At 43.6% G+C, this 15,072-nt stretch overlaps 1 protein-coding gene across 11 annotated transcripts in view; it reads left to right on the forward strand.

Annotated features, from left to right (window-relative positions):
- Nucleotides 1-563: 563 nt before the first annotated feature.
- The window catches only part of DEPDC5 (DEP domain containing 5, GATOR1 subcomplex subunit), a 72,926-nt gene continuing 58,417 nt past the window's right edge, over nt 564-15,072 (forward strand). For all 11 annotated transcript variants that reach the window (XR_011561238.1, XR_011561239.1, XR_011561240.1 and 8 more), the window contains exons 1-9: nt 564-765; nt 1,440-1,557; nt 6,048-6,135; nt 6,949-6,995; nt 8,594-8,679; nt 9,881-9,964; nt 10,960-11,009; nt 12,465-12,534; nt 14,110-14,188. Coding sequence is in view for 8 of the 11 variants with exons in the window: in XM_070769896.1 (XP_070625997.1) it covers nt 1,500-1,557; nt 6,048-6,135; nt 6,949-6,995; nt 8,594-8,679; nt 9,881-9,964; nt 10,960-11,009; nt 12,465-12,534; nt 14,110-14,188 (562 nt within the window). In the remaining 3 variants the exon portion in view is untranslated. The remainder of the gene's footprint in view (nt 766-1,439; nt 1,558-6,047; nt 6,136-6,948; nt 6,996-8,593; nt 8,680-9,880; nt 9,965-10,959; nt 11,010-12,464; nt 12,535-14,109; nt 14,189-15,072) is intronic.

Raw genomic sequence — 15,072 nt, forward strand, 5'->3', positions numbered from 1 at the left:
TAGTATCTGCCTCCATAAAGGAATGCGACGATTACATAAGAATGTCTGTGATAAACCATGGTAGCTATTAGCAATAAACAGAGGCACTGAACACCACTTGGGGTTTGGAAGAATTTGAAAAGCTCCCCCAAAGTGGATACTTCCCAGCAGGGACCATCGCACTAAGTCGCACATGCTCAGCCCTTTACATTTTACAAAAGTTCCCCCAGAAACTCTATTTTGTGCCTCTCTGTTGCCCTAGGAGGCCCCGCGAAGGTCCGTAACATCCTTTATAGATCCTGGGACGCTCGTCCGAGTTTGTCCTGTTGGGGAAATCACTAGGTCGGAAGTCAATTCTTGGGCTTGAGTCTATTTCGGAACGTCTAGGAGGAAAAGGATTTCCTGCCCCGGTCGATGGCTCTTACGAAGCGGGAAACGCCGTCTGGCATCCCGGCCAATAGGCCGCACGTGAGGCCCCGCCCCCGACGCGAGCCCCGGATGGGGAAGTAGCGCGGACACCGAGACGAGGCGGAGGCCCGGCCAGAGCGGCCTGGCGCGGGTGGGCGGGAAGGGGGCGGTGCCCCGGGGCGGAGCCACCGGAGCGGCGCGGGTTCTCAGGTGAGCGCTCTGTGGCCGGGGCGGGCCGGCCGGCGCCTGGAGATCCGGCACGGGATCCTCGCGGACTCTGGGGGCGTAGGAGGGACGTCCGGAGGCGGCGCGGGGATCCGGCCAGGGTCCGGCCGTCGGAACCCCGGCCTCAAGCAGGAAGGGGCTCCGGAGCTGCGGGTGAGTGGACCTGTCCGCCGGGGCCGGAGTTGGGGATCAGGAGGAGAGGGCCAGGGCCCCGGTTCGAATCCTGGCCCCACCCCCAACCTGCTGTGTGACCTTAGACAAGTCTCTGTCCGTCTCTGAGCCTCAGTGACATCAGTTCTGACATGAGGGGTGCTGGTACGGGTAGGAACCGCGGAGAGTTTGTGCAGATGGAGGTTTGGGGAGCGATCTTTCCTCTCTCCTCGCCCAAGACATCGGTGGCCGAACGGGAACAGTAGGAATTCTCTGTCTCAGAGACCTCGGGCATGTCCCTTGCGCTGGCCCTCACTTTCTTCATCTACAAAATGAGTGTACCAAACCTCTTTTAAGGTCTCTTTAATGTTTGAGTGTTGTTGATTTATACAGAGGCAAGGTAATGGTGCCTCGTTTACTCCAAATTTTTCCTTCAGGGTGTGATAGCATGTCTAGGAGGCTGGAGTAGACCCTGACTTGAATTCCTTTTCGTTCCCAGATTGGTTGGTTCTGTTTTGTTTTCCATCCCTCTTGGTATTTGGAGGAGTGATTTCATCCAAGGATTGGTGCCACCTCTCAGCTGAGCAAGAGCAGTATTTTCACTGCCCTAAAATCAAAGAGCAGTTGCAAAGAAAACTCTGACATTCCAGCCTTTTTTGTTTGTATTTCACTGGCAGGGAGGCAAGATGACTTCTCTCCCCCAAACTTGGAACAGCTGAAGGAAACAACAGTGCAAGATGAGAACAACAAAGGTCTACAAACTCGTCATCCACAAGAAGGGCTTCGGGGGCAGTGGTCAGTATTGATTGGTCTTTGGGGTTGTGCAAGTTGGCTGAGGTTCTGATATATCCTGTGCCTTGAAGTTTACACTCTGACTCGGGAGACAATGGAGGCTCAGCAGGTAGCTTAACTGAGTGAGGCAGCAGGTGTGATACTGAAGTATTGAAAGGGTAGCAGGACCAGAGAGCACAAGCCCCTTCTAGAAGCATTTGCATTCTGCATTTTCAGGGATGTTGTGAGTATTTCCAGCTTACTACTCTTCATTTGTTTGTTTTTGTTTTATTTTTAATTGATGTGTGGTTGATTTACAGTGTTGTATTTAAGATGTATAGCAAAGTAATTCATATATATTTTTTTTTCATGTATTTTTCTCCATTGCAGGTTATTACATGGTGTTGAATATAGTTCGGTGTGCTAGGTCCTTGTTGATTTGTTTGTGTTTTTTATTACATATTTACTGTGTATGTTCTATAAAATTCCAGTCTGCACTGGTTCGGCAGATAAGAGAAACTTATGTTCAATGGAAGAGAGGTAGTAGGTGTGCATAAGACAGGTATGATCAAAGCAGGAACCTTTGCCTGGCTCTGAAGCACCATGAGTTGGGGCAGGACACAGCATGTTGCCCTCCATTAAACCTGAATCTGGGTATCAGCTCTGCCTCTTAATTTCCCTGTGACCTTGGGCAAGCCTCTGCTACTGCTGCTACTGCTAAGTCGCTTCAGTCGTCCGACTCTGTGCGACCCCATAGATGGCAGCCCACCAGGCTCCCCGGTCCCTGGGATTCTCCAGGCAAGAACACTGGAGTGGGTTGCCGTTTCCTTCTCCAATGCGTGAAGGTGAAAAGTGAAAGTGAAGTCACTCAGTTGTGTCTGACTCTCAGCGACCCCATGGACTGCAGCCTACCAGGCTCCTCCGTCCATGGGATTTTCCAGGCAAGAGTACTGGAGTGGGGTGCCATTGCCTTCTCCTTGGGCAAGCCTCTAGTTTACCTTAATTAGAAATTCCAGCTCTTTAGGGTAATTTCTCCATTTTTCTTAGCATGTTGAGATTATGAATCTGCAGAATGAGGAAGTACCTATTTATATGACTTTTTTTTTTTCTCTAGAGGAATGAATTTCCTTTCTGTCCTAATAACCTTATTTACTTCAGGAGTTGGAATTAACAACACAGTGTTTTAAAAATTGCATTTTACTATATATTTGCTCAAAATCCCTGGTGGCTCAGATGGTAAAGCATCTGCCTGCAATGTGGGAGACCTGGGTTCAATCCCTGGGTTGGGAAGATCCCCTGGAGAAGAAAATGGCAACCCACTCCAGTACTCTAGCCTGGAAAATTCCATGGATGGAGGAGCCTGGTAGGCTGTAGTCCATGAGGTTGCAAAGAGTCGGACATGACTGAGCGACTTCACTTTCACTTTTATATCTGCCCCTGTGTTATAGATGTATAAGCCTCCCAAAGGTAAGGGCTGCCTAAAAGGTAGAATAATAGTTTCTATATCATAAGATCTTAAGGGATCAAATTAAGTGATATATGTACAGTATTCAGCAGGCTACTTTGAGCTGCTAAATAAATGTAGCCATTGTAAGTACCAGGAAAAGGCTATACCAGGCATTGCTATATTTAAAACATAATTTCTGCTAAAACCACACTCTGTTGTTAACATTGTACTTTGTATGCAGTGGAAGCTGCTAAACCTTTGTGGAGCAGAATTGAACAAACAAATAACTTTTGACACAGGAAAGGATAAAAGGATACAGTGTACACAGTGTATCTATTAATACAATGTATGTAAGTGTTCTTTTTCAGGTGTGCAAGACAGTGGTAGATCCCTGCTGTACCCAGTCTGCTGCAGGACTATAAAAAAAAATACATCCTACAATATTACTCAGCCATAAAAAAGAATGAAATGCCATTTGCAGCAACATGGATAGACCTAGAGAATATTATGCTTAGTGATTAAGTCAGACAGAGAAAGACAAATACTAAAAAAATAATACAAAACAAATGAATGTATATGCAGAACAAACGCTCAGACATATAAAACAAAACTTGTGGTAACCAAAGAGGAGAGGAAAAAAGGGAGGGACAAATGAGGGGTACGGGATTAATGGATACAGACTGCTGCTGCTGCTGCTGCTAAGTCGCTTCAGTCGGGTCCGACTCTGTGCGACCCCATAGACGGCAGCCCAACAGGCTCCCCCGTCCCTGGGATTCTCCAGGCAAGAACACTGGAGTGGGTTGCCATTTCCTTCTCCAATGTATGAAAGTGAGAAGTGAAAGTGAAGTTGCTCAGTCGTGTCCGACTCTTAGCGACCCCATGGACTGCAGCCTACCAGGCTCCTCCGTCCATGGGATTTTCCAGGCAAGAGTACTGGAGTGGGGTGCCATTGCCTTCTCCAGGATACAGACTACTATGTATCAAATAGATAAACAACAAGGATATATTATGTAGCAGAGGGAATACACCTCTTATCTTATAATAGCTCATAATGGTATATATTCTGCAAAAATACTGAATCATATGCTGAACACCTGAAGCTAATGCAGTATTGTATGTCAACTGTATGTCAATAAATAAATAAAATAAACATCAAATTGAAAAAAATACATCCAACAAATATTTATTAGGTACATACCTATACCAGTGGAGAAGGAAATGGCAACCCACTCCAATATTCTTGCCTGGAGAGTCCCATGGACAGAGGAGCCTGGTGGGCTGTAGTCCATGGGGTTGCAATAGTCGGATATGACTTAGCGACTAAACCACCTATCTATATACCAAGCATAAAGATTTTGAATATGACAAGGTTCCTTCTCCCTAAGGAGCTTTCAGCTTGTTGAGACATACATGCAAAAAGAAATGATAAGATTAAACAGGAAGGAATACTTGTTAGACTGTGAGAGTTAGAGGAAGACTTCATAGAGGATTTGCTTTACACCTGTCAGTGCAAACTGTATCCCCCCAAAAAAGCAACTGTGGATTAACTCAGTACTTTGCTTTCCTAGGCTGAATTCTTGTTGGTTCTGATTATATCTGAAATCTGGACATATTTATTTGTCATAATTTTAGCATGATAGAAGGATATGTTGGGAATTCCCTATGGTCCAGTGGTTAGGACTCTGTGCTCTCACTACTGAAGGCCTGGGTTTGATCCCTGGTTGGGGAATTAATCTCCCACAAGCCATGTGACATGGCCAAAAAAAAGAAAAGAAAAAAAAAAAGACCATCTTTCCCTAAAAGCTAAAACAGAGACAAAGAAAAAACAACAACAAAAAATACCGTATCTTTATGATCCTGAGTTTGTTATATTTGAAAGAGTTCCCTCCCCCGTCCCCGAGCCCTAGCGTGGGGCAAGGATAGGTAAACATATAAAATCACATCCTCTCTATATTTAAGTTTCCTGTACCCAGCTCCAGACTGAAAAAGAAGACTCTCATACATTATATGCTGTGTACACTGTATCCTTGCATCCTGTCCTCTGTCAAGTTATTTCTGTTGTCTATTCAATTCTGCTATATGTGAATTTTTTCCCTGATCAAGCATTGCCCTCCAAGTCCAGGGTGTTTTATTTGGCTTGAGGGGTGTGGGAGACTGTGGGTTTTGGAACCCTGGACTAGTAACCAGTCCTCGTGCACTGTCGTTACTAGCTCTCTACCTTTGGCAAGTTGCTTTATCTCTTGTTTCCTTCTATTAGATCTAGAGATTTATTGTGAGGGTCACATTCAGATAGTATTTTGAAAAATTCTTTGAATATTAAATAGAAGGGATTGTGCTGTATGTGGGCCCCTGGCTGTCTTGATCCTGGTGTATGCCAGATGCACGCCATTTGAGGAAGGAAAGAATTGCCCTAGAGGCCTAATTCCCAGAGAGGAAGAGCTGCCTTCTCCCTGGGAGCAGTGGGCTGGCAGGTAAAGGTCTGGAGACAAAGGTCCCCGAACACCATCCCACTCAGCTGCTCACCAGCTCTGGCTTCCTGTACAAATCCTTCAGTCAAGCTAAATTTCATTTATTTATTTTTAAAAAGAATTTTCGTTATTTTTGGCTTTGCTGGGTCTTCGTTGCTGCGCAGGCTTTTCTCTGGTTGCAGAGGTGGGGACTGCTCTCTAGTTGCGGAGCATGGGCTTCTCGTTGCGGTGGCCTCTCCTGTAGCAGAGCACAGGCTCTGGGGTATGCAGGCTTCAGTAGTTGTGGCGTGTGGGCTCCGTACTGTGGTTCCCGGGCTCTAGGCTCAACAGTTGTGGTACATGGGCTTAGTGGCTCCCAGTGGGATCTTCTCGGACCTGGGATCGAACCCATGTCTTCTGCATTGGCAGGTGGATTCTTTACCACGGAGCCACTAGGGAAGCCTTGATAGAAGGAATTTTAAATGGAACTTCCTCTGTGAGATGGGGTTGTCGTACTGAATGATGGGGTTGTAAGGATCGAGCATGAGAACCACAACTGAGTTGTGGATCCACAACTGAGTGAGTTGCTTGCTGCCTAAGATCCCTGAATTGTCTTTCAGACGATGAGCTAGTTGTGAATCCCAAAGTATTTCCACACATCAAGCTTGGAGACATCGTGGAGATTGCCCACCCCAACGATGAGTACAGGTGAGCATCTGAGCAGGAGCAGGGGGCTAGCTGGGCAGCCCGCTGTTTCCAGGTGACGTGTCGTCCAAGGGGATGGAGGGCGAGATGGCTCTTTGCCTTGGGATAAAGATGTTCCTGCCCTCCGGAATTTGCTAGACCAATCAATCTTTTTAAAAGGGGTCCATTCTTTCTGTTTACAAAGCTGAGAGGAGAACTCTGAACAATTCTGTAGCATTTATTCATTTCCTTGAATACAGTAAGTCTGTGACATACAGATGAGTTCTGTTCTGAGAGTTCGTTTGTCCGTAAGTCCAATTTGTCCCTAAGTCCAGCGAAGTTGGTCTAGGTACCCAACTGACACAATCGGCTGTATAGTACTGTGGTGTAATAGGTTCAGAACATTGGGCTGGCCAGTATTCGAGTTCTTCCATATGGAAAAGCCCAAATGAACTTTTTGGCCAGCCTAATGCTTTTTCACACAAATAATACATACATCAAAAACACAAAAAATAAAACATGTTTAATCTCACAGCACAGTACCTTGAAAACTACAGTCATCCGGTACAGTGGGTGGCACACAGGGGCTGGCGCGCACGTTCACGTCTTTGAAAGTTCACAGATTGAAGGTTTGGATGTAGGGCCTTACTGAACGAGTGCAGAGTTGGTTTCTAAAGGAGCTCTCTCCTGTTCTTGTGCTGCCAGTTAGGATATGTCCAGAGTGATCTGTTTGTGTTTTCTGGGTGGTAAAGAAAGCTGATTAGTTAACGCTGTTAAGTTAAGACAGCTTACGTTAGTTAAGACGACATCTCTTCTCTTTGTTGCTTTTCCCCCCAGCCCTCTGCTTTTGCAAGTCAAGTCACTTAAGGAGGATTTGCAGAAAGGTAAGAATTCCATCTCTCTTCTCCAAGATTTTTTACACTTTATTGTTTCAGAAACTCTAAGAAACCCCCCTTCACAATGAGGGCACAGTACGTCTCTCCTTATCAAATTGTGTTCCTGCTAATAAAAATATTGTCAGATACCAAAACTGCCAAGGAATCTCATTTGTCAGCACCTTGAAGGCACTAGAAATTTTTAACTATGTTTAGGGACTTCCCTGGTTGTCCAGTGGCTAAGACTCTGTGCTCCCAGTGCGGGGGGCCTGGGTTCGATCCCTGGTCAGGGAACTAAGAGTTCCCACAACTAAGACCTTCCACAGCCAAATAAGTAAATATTAACAAGAAAACAAAAACTATATTTAGAATCAAAAGGAAAGTAGATGAAGCCCTACACTTAAACTCCAAAACAATTGTTGGCAAAGCATGTTTTCCTCAATATTATATTTTTTCACAAAATATTTGTTACGTGTCTGCACTGGGTTGGAGCAGGGGAGGAACATATACCGCTGATTACCCAGCACCTGGGCAAGGCACTGTGCTGCAGCTGTTTGTCATCTATCTTTCTTGATCTTCCCACCAGCTCTCGAGTGAGGGAGGAACCTTTGTCTCGGTGGGATGAGCAAGTTTGCCTGGTGTTAGCAAGTGAAGGAGCCAGAGCAGTGATCCTATCAATACTTACTCACTCTGGATCCAAATCCTTTCTTCTAATGACTATACCCTGCTGATCTAGGAACTAAAATGTTAACTGATAGCAAATAAAATAATTCCTTAAACGGCACTGAAAAGAAAAAAAAATTTTTTTTTAATCTTCTCTAAAGGATTTTGATGTCAACCACTTTTTTATGTTTTAACTTGATGGGAAAATGTGTTTTCAAACCTAGATCCTGAGTGTCCCTTTTACTCTCACCTCTTCTTCTGCTGCCTGTTAAGGTTTTTGCTTAGCAGACTTCAGGGCTCATTGGAAAGTTTGTTTCTTCCTTGACTACCATCACTACTCTTATTCCAAAAGAGAAACGATCTCTTTCCTCTTCTAAATTTTCACAACCCTTTGAACTTTCTTATGTTGCTTCTTAAATTCTTTTTTCTCTCTCTCTAAATATACATATACATACATATATATATTTCAGTCTGTCTCTCTCTCATTTTTTAATTGCTTGGGTTCAGGTCTTACTTCACCTGAAAAGCAGTTTTAAGTTCCTGAAGACAGAAAACATGTCTTGCCCTTGGTAAGGGATCAGTTGTGTTGTTTGTTGAATGTTTGGGTATTTATAGATTGTGTGTGTGTGTGTGTGTGTGTGTGCGTGCACACACACGCACACACATGCCCTCAGTTGTATCTCATTCTTTGTGACCCCATGGACTGTAGCCTGCCAGTCTCCTCTGCCCATGAATTTTCTAGGGAAGAATACTAGAGCGTGTTGCCATTTCCTTCTCCAGGGGATCATCCCGACCCAGGGATCGAACCCACACCTCCTGATTCTCCTGAATTGGCAGGCAGATTCTTTACCACTGAGCCACCCGAGAAGCCATTTATAGATAAGAATGTATTTACCTGGTTTTTCAGAATACGTTATGTGATCCAGATTTCTTCTCTGTTTCAGAAACTATCAGTGTGGACCAGACTGTGACTCAGGTGTTTCGGCTGAGACCTTACCAAGATGTGTATGTGAATGTTGTAGACCCTAAGGTATGTCTTTGTTCTGGATTTGAATATCTTATGGGGAATGATTGGAGAAGGAAATGGCAACCCACTCCGGTATTCTTGCCTGGAGAATCCCAGGGACGGGGGAGCCTGGTGGGCTGCCATCTATGGGGTCGCACAGAGTCAGACACGACTGAAGCGACTTAGCAGCAGTATGGGGAATGATTAATGCCTTACCTCAACAGTAGGTTTCTAAGGAAATAATGAGTTACTTAGGGCTTCCCTGGTGGCTCAGACAGTAAAGAACCCGCCTGCAATGCAGTAGACCTGGGTTCAGTCTCTGGGTTTGGAAGATCCACTGGAGAACGGACTGGCTACCCACTCCAATATTCTTGCCTGGAGAATTCCAGAGACAGAAGAGCCTGGTGGGCATCGCGAAGAGTGAAACATAATGGAGCAACTAACACACCAAGTGTAGTGTTAGACTATTCAATGTGTGGTCATACAGAGGTTATTTAGGCTATAGATAGAATGTACGTTGCATTTAAAGTCCTCCTTTTTTAAAAGCTTGTCCTATAAAGGTTCTGTACATATATGTATGTTTGTGAAGCTAAATATAAAATTCTCTATAAAATACTAAAATTTCTTTCTGTGTTGTCATTTTACTTTGAGCAATGATGCTATAAAATTAAGAGGTAAAAAAATCATTGTCCAAGTGACATAATCAATATTATCTAGGGAAATAAAACCCATAGCTCAGTGTCACATTTGTATACCAAAATCAAGACTAAAACACTGACTGTCTACTCTGGTATGCTTTGCATTTGACCATGGTACAGTGGCTGTCATATCTGTTGGACACTTCCCTGTCCTCAAAAGCCTTCTCAGGCAGGATAAAATTCTATTTCTCAGGGTTCCGCTAATGAACGGGCTTCCCTTGTGGCTCATTGGGTAAAGAATCTGCCCGCAATGTGGGAGACCTGGGTTTGATCCCTGGGCTGGGAAAATCCATGGAGAAGGGAAGGCTACGCACTCCAGAATTCTGGCCTGGAGAATTCCATGGACTATATAGTCTATGGAGTCACAAAGAGTCGGACATGGCTGAGCGACTTTCACTTTCACTACTGAATGGTCTTCAGTGCTTGTCTTTTTGTCAAAAAGTTTCTCTGTGGTGAGTGAGCACTATCTTACACCTATAAAGCATGGCAGAGTAATGCAGAGACATACATCTGATTATCCTTTTTAGGATGTGACCCTTGACCTTGTGGAATTAACCTTTAAGGATCAATATATTGGCCGTGGGGATATGTGGCGACTAAAGAAAAGTTTGGTAAGATGTGATTTTTTTGTTGTTTTTAAAGTCTATTACTTTTTCTATTATGTTAATAATCCATGTCACTGGGGAGATTTATGTCTAGTTGGAAGAAAAGTATAAAATCATTTCCAATTCCAGCATCACAGACAATTATTGTGGAGATGTTGTCTGTCTCCTTCCATTCTCTTTTCATGTTTTTTTTCATGCTTTCTTCTGCTTGTTTGTTTTCACAGAGTTTTACTTTGCATTTTTTGATCTGAATGGGAAAGTATAATATTTTACATTTAAATGGGACTTTGATTTTCAAGTTTTCGCCTGATTTCATTTGCTCCTCATATCTCCTCCTGTGGATAGGCATTTATTACCCTGAATTTATATATATGAAAACTGAGATAGAGGGGTTGAGTAAGTGCCCAAGACGAGAAAGCTAGTAAACAGTTGACACTCGGCTGGAACCGAGATCTTGTTGCTTCCAGGTTAGACTGCTTTTCACTTTCCCCTCCTCCCATTTTCCTTGTTTATTTATTTTTAACTGGCATTTCCACTGAGCATGGTCAGTTCATCACAATCGCGAGCTGCTGCAGAGACTTCTCCTTTTGGACTCTTTGGCAATTATGGAACAGCAAGTCCTAAGTAAAATGTCCACACTGTATATTTTTAGACAGAGATGTTTTTGCGTATTTTTTATTTGGTGCGAGAAGGTTCCATTTTCTAAAATGAGAAGTAGATGTTCTATATGTAAATATAGGTGCATACGTGAGCGTCTATGACAAATACACAGGTGAAGCGGGCCACTTATTATCCGCCCAGTCTTTACTATTGTCTGTACCTGCCAAGCCCTTAAGAACCTACTGTTATACCCGCCCCAGCAGGTTTCCCTGTGGGATAAATCTATTCTCCCATGTTAATTGAATATCGGGTGGTTAGAAGAGATTAGAAAGCCAGGAGACTTTCTTTGTGCCCTTTTATGGCCTCGATGTGTTGTTGAATCTCTCTCTCTCTCCACTTAGGTCAGCACATGTGCCTATATCACTCAGAAGGTGGAATTTGCTGGCATCAGGTAACTAGTGTGTCCCTCTTGATTCATCAGCTTGTGAACAGGAGCAGGATCCAGTGCAGTAACTGTTCTACATACAGCCTTTGAGTTGTGTGGGTGTCCATATAATAAAACACACAGTAGGTCCAGGAGCAGGCATATCTGTTTGCTAGGCACACTTAAAACCCATTAGAACACCCAGTTTGGGTGTTTTTCTGCTCGATCTGCCCAACTGCAGAGGATCTTCTGGAATATTCTCTCTGACTTGAGCTCTGATTCTTTAATGGCCAGTCTCAACACACGTGTCCTGGTCATGGAATTAACACTGTCAAGTACCACTTGTTCAGCACATGCTGTGTATCAGGCGTGTGCTAAGTATTTTTATATACAGTGCTTGTTCGTTGTAGACAATTTGAAAAACAGGATAAAGAAGCAAGAGGAGGGCTTCCCTGGTGGCTCACTGGTAAAGAATCTGCCTACCAATGCAAGAGACACAGGTGTGATCCCTGGTCCAGGAAGATCCCACATGCCGCCAAGCAACTAAGCCCATGCAACACGACCACCAAGCCTGTGCTCTAGAGCCCAGGAGCCGCAACTACTGAAGCCCGCTCGTCACAGAGCCTGTGCTCCGCAGCAAGATGAGCCACTGCAGTTAGAAGCCCACACACCACAACTAGAGAGTGGCTCCTGCTCGTTGCAGCTAAGAAAAGCCCATGCAGCAACAAAGACCCGGCACAGCCAAAAAAAAAGCAACAGCTAAAAAAAAAGCAACAGCTTAATCTCACAACAATGACTGAAAAATAAACAAAAATGAATTAAAAAAAAAAAAGATGCAGGGACAGAAGATATCATATTACTTAATAATGACATGAAAAATTTTCAGTAAAGTGGCTTCCATTGGGACTTCCCTGGTAGTCCAGTAGTTAAGACTGTGCTTCCAATGCAGGGGGCATGAGTTTGATCCTTCGTTGGGGAAATAAGATCCAGAATGCTGCATGGCTTGCCCAAGAAAAGACGGGCTCCACTGAGTAGGGATCCTGTGCCTTTATACTTCCTGTCTGCTTGTGATACTGCGATGGGTCTTGTTTTTGTTGAAACTCATTATCTCAAAGCTAGGATTAGCAAATTTGTTCATCAGTGCTTTCTAACTGTCTTTGTGACATGGGCCCTTTTGAGATTTGACAAAGTGTACAATTCTGTGCTCAGGAAAGATTGCATCATTTAGACGGTTCGTGGGTTCCCCAAAGCCCTTCCTCAGATTCAGAGGTTGTCTGCAGACCCGCAAATCAAGAGCTCCTGTTGTACAAATTCAGTGCACACTGAAAATTCTTTCTGTTGTGTCTGTGGCACTCTGGAAATCTGTAACTGACCAGGTCATTTGGGTGACAATGACAGAGTAGAGGGAGCTACCCTGAAGGCACCTCCATTTCTTCTTGGTTTATGTAGGACTTGTAATAATGTGTGTGCGTCTCCTTTTAGGGCACAGGCTGGTGAGCTGTGGGTCAAGAATGAGAAGGTCATGTGTGGTTATATCAGCGAAGATACCAGGGTGAGGTTGATATGATGCTTTTTTGGTTTTGTTTCCCCATGTTGTGATGTCTGTAAGTCATGAAATAAAAAACAAAATGGAAACCAGCAAAAACCTGATCTTATGATCAAGCTCGTGACCAAGCTACCATCTGCCCAACTGGAATAATACTGTAATAAAGCAGGGACTCCTGAAATTCTAGGGTTTTACAGTTTGATCTCTCTGCTTTGGGGGTGATCTTTGTTTTCTTTTGTTTATATCAGATGTAAAAATGGAGTGTCTAGGTCACAGACTTCTGTGCCCACTAATTCACAGCAAAAGTTAAGCTGAGTTGAAGATTGTGTTGGTAAACCTGGAAAAGGACCTTTGCCAGGGAATCTCCTGTGACTCTGGTACAGTTGGGAAATTCCAAACTGAGCGCCTATGCACGTTCCCCACGCTGGTGGGAATCGGCCCAGAAGCTGTGGCTCCAGGGCTTTCCCCACCCTGGTGAAAGCACCTGTCTGCTCTTCCGTGTTCCCACCCACAGCCTCCCCACCAGCAGTGGTTCTCAACCCCAGGGTGATGATGCCTCCCCAGGGGTCTTTTGGCAAAGTCTGCAGACATCTTTGTCACAACTGGGGTTGTGTGGAGGATGCTGTTCAATCTGTTACAGCATGAAGCATAGCCCTCCAGAGAGAGGATCACCTGGCCCGAAAGGGCAGTAGTGTGGGGGGCTGTACCAGGCACTGTGGGCTGGTCAGTGTCCCTGGCTTCTACTCACTAAATGCCAGTAGCTCCCACCCCCGTCCCCACCCCCTGCAAGTCACAACCTCCAGAAATGTCACCAGACATCACCAGATGTCTCCTGGGCAGGCAAGGTAGTTGGGAACTTGGGGCAATTTTGAGAGATAACCACTCTGTCTTACAAAAAATTATTTTTGTAATTTGCTTATTTATATAGTGACAATACATATATATTTTACCCTAAGTAGTGTATTCCTCATTTTGCTTACTTTTGAGTTTTATTAAAGAGTAATGAAAATGTATTCTCCCCCTTCCTCCCTCCCACTTTCTTTTTTAGCTGTCTTGTTTGCACTCACTATGTCTTAAATCACTGATTAGGAGTGTATTTGTCATGTCATAGGTTCTGCTCTGTAAGATAAGGCCAAATTATCTTTCAAATTCTTTGGACCAATTTATACTCCTAGTTAGCCATATATAAAACCTCCTGTTTTTTACTTTCTCCAATACCCAGTTTTAAAGTTTGAAAATTTTTGCCACTGTAGTGGGCATGCATTGGTATTTTACAGTAATCTTTCCCCTAGTTTTATAGCAATTCACTCCTTTTTTTCTTTATTGTCTTGGCTGCGCTGCAAGGCATATGGTCTATAGTTTACCAATCGGGTCGAAACCCATTCTCCTTGCAGTGGAAGGGTGGAGTCATAATCGCCGGATCACCAGGAAATTCCCTTAACCATTTTTAAATGTACAGTTCAGTAGTTTTGAGTATATTCACATCATTCTGAAACAAATCTCCAGAACTTTTTCATTTTGCGGAACTGAAATTCTATCCAAAATTGCTTTTTAATGCAATTATGTTTTTGTTTATTGTAGGTGGTGTTCCGTTCTACGTCGGCTATGGTTTACATATTTATTCAGATGAGCTGTGAAATGTGGGATTTTGATATTTATGGTACTGTTCCTAAGTGTGGGTTGTAATGCTGATGGGGAGAAGTTTCTGGTTTCCTTCAAATTGGTATCATTAACTGTAATCTCTGAACATTCTCTGAAGATATGTCCTGAATCTTTATAAATCCTCAAATGTTAAAAATAAATATACATATTATATGTGCAGTGAATTGTATGAAATGTAGTAAAGCATTAAGGAAAAATCTGTATTCTCAGATCTTCAATTATTCTATAGGTGCAGAATCAAAAGTCATAGAGGTAGTGACTTTATGGCCGGGAACCAGCATCTTCTTTGATAACTTTCATTTCATGTTCTGCCACTCACAGAAATCACCAAGTTTGTCTCATTTTATTAGAATTACTGCACTATAAGTGGAGTATGATAAAGCTGCCATGAGGTGTGGATGCTGTGCCCAACACCCCAGCCTCATGGTTCATGCAGTTCTAGCTTGTGTTTAGCAAAATTACAAATTAATTTTTCATGTAGGTCATCAAGGGTTTGCTGAAGAACAGCAGAAACTGCAAGGGATAATTTAGTGAATGCCCAGGGTCTGCCCGATCACCTTCGAACAAACATGAAGCATCACTGTGAGAATACTTATATTTACCACTTAGGTGGTTCTCTCATTTTGAAGATACACTCTTTTTCAAGCATCAAAACTTTTTCAATCTTTTCACAACTTTATCAGATCTTTTTCAATCATGGGTTTTACCCTGAACCCATGACCTCTTAGCAAGTGAGGTAAATATTAAATTTGGCTCAATAGAAAGTCTAGGGCGAAACCACTTTTAGGATAGAGCACCTTCTCTTTGACTAGTCCTATTCCTATTACTTTACTGAGGGAAGAATTTGTAAGCAAGAAATAAAGAGAATTCTCACCTTCTTCC

The sequence above is a fragment of the Bos indicus genome, chromosome 17 (assembly GCF_029378745.1).
Source record: "Bos indicus isolate NIAB-ARS_2022 breed Sahiwal x Tharparkar chromosome 17, NIAB-ARS_B.indTharparkar_mat_pri_1.0, whole genome shotgun sequence".
Lineage (NCBI taxonomy): Eukaryota > Metazoa > Chordata > Mammalia > Artiodactyla > Bovidae > Bos > Bos indicus.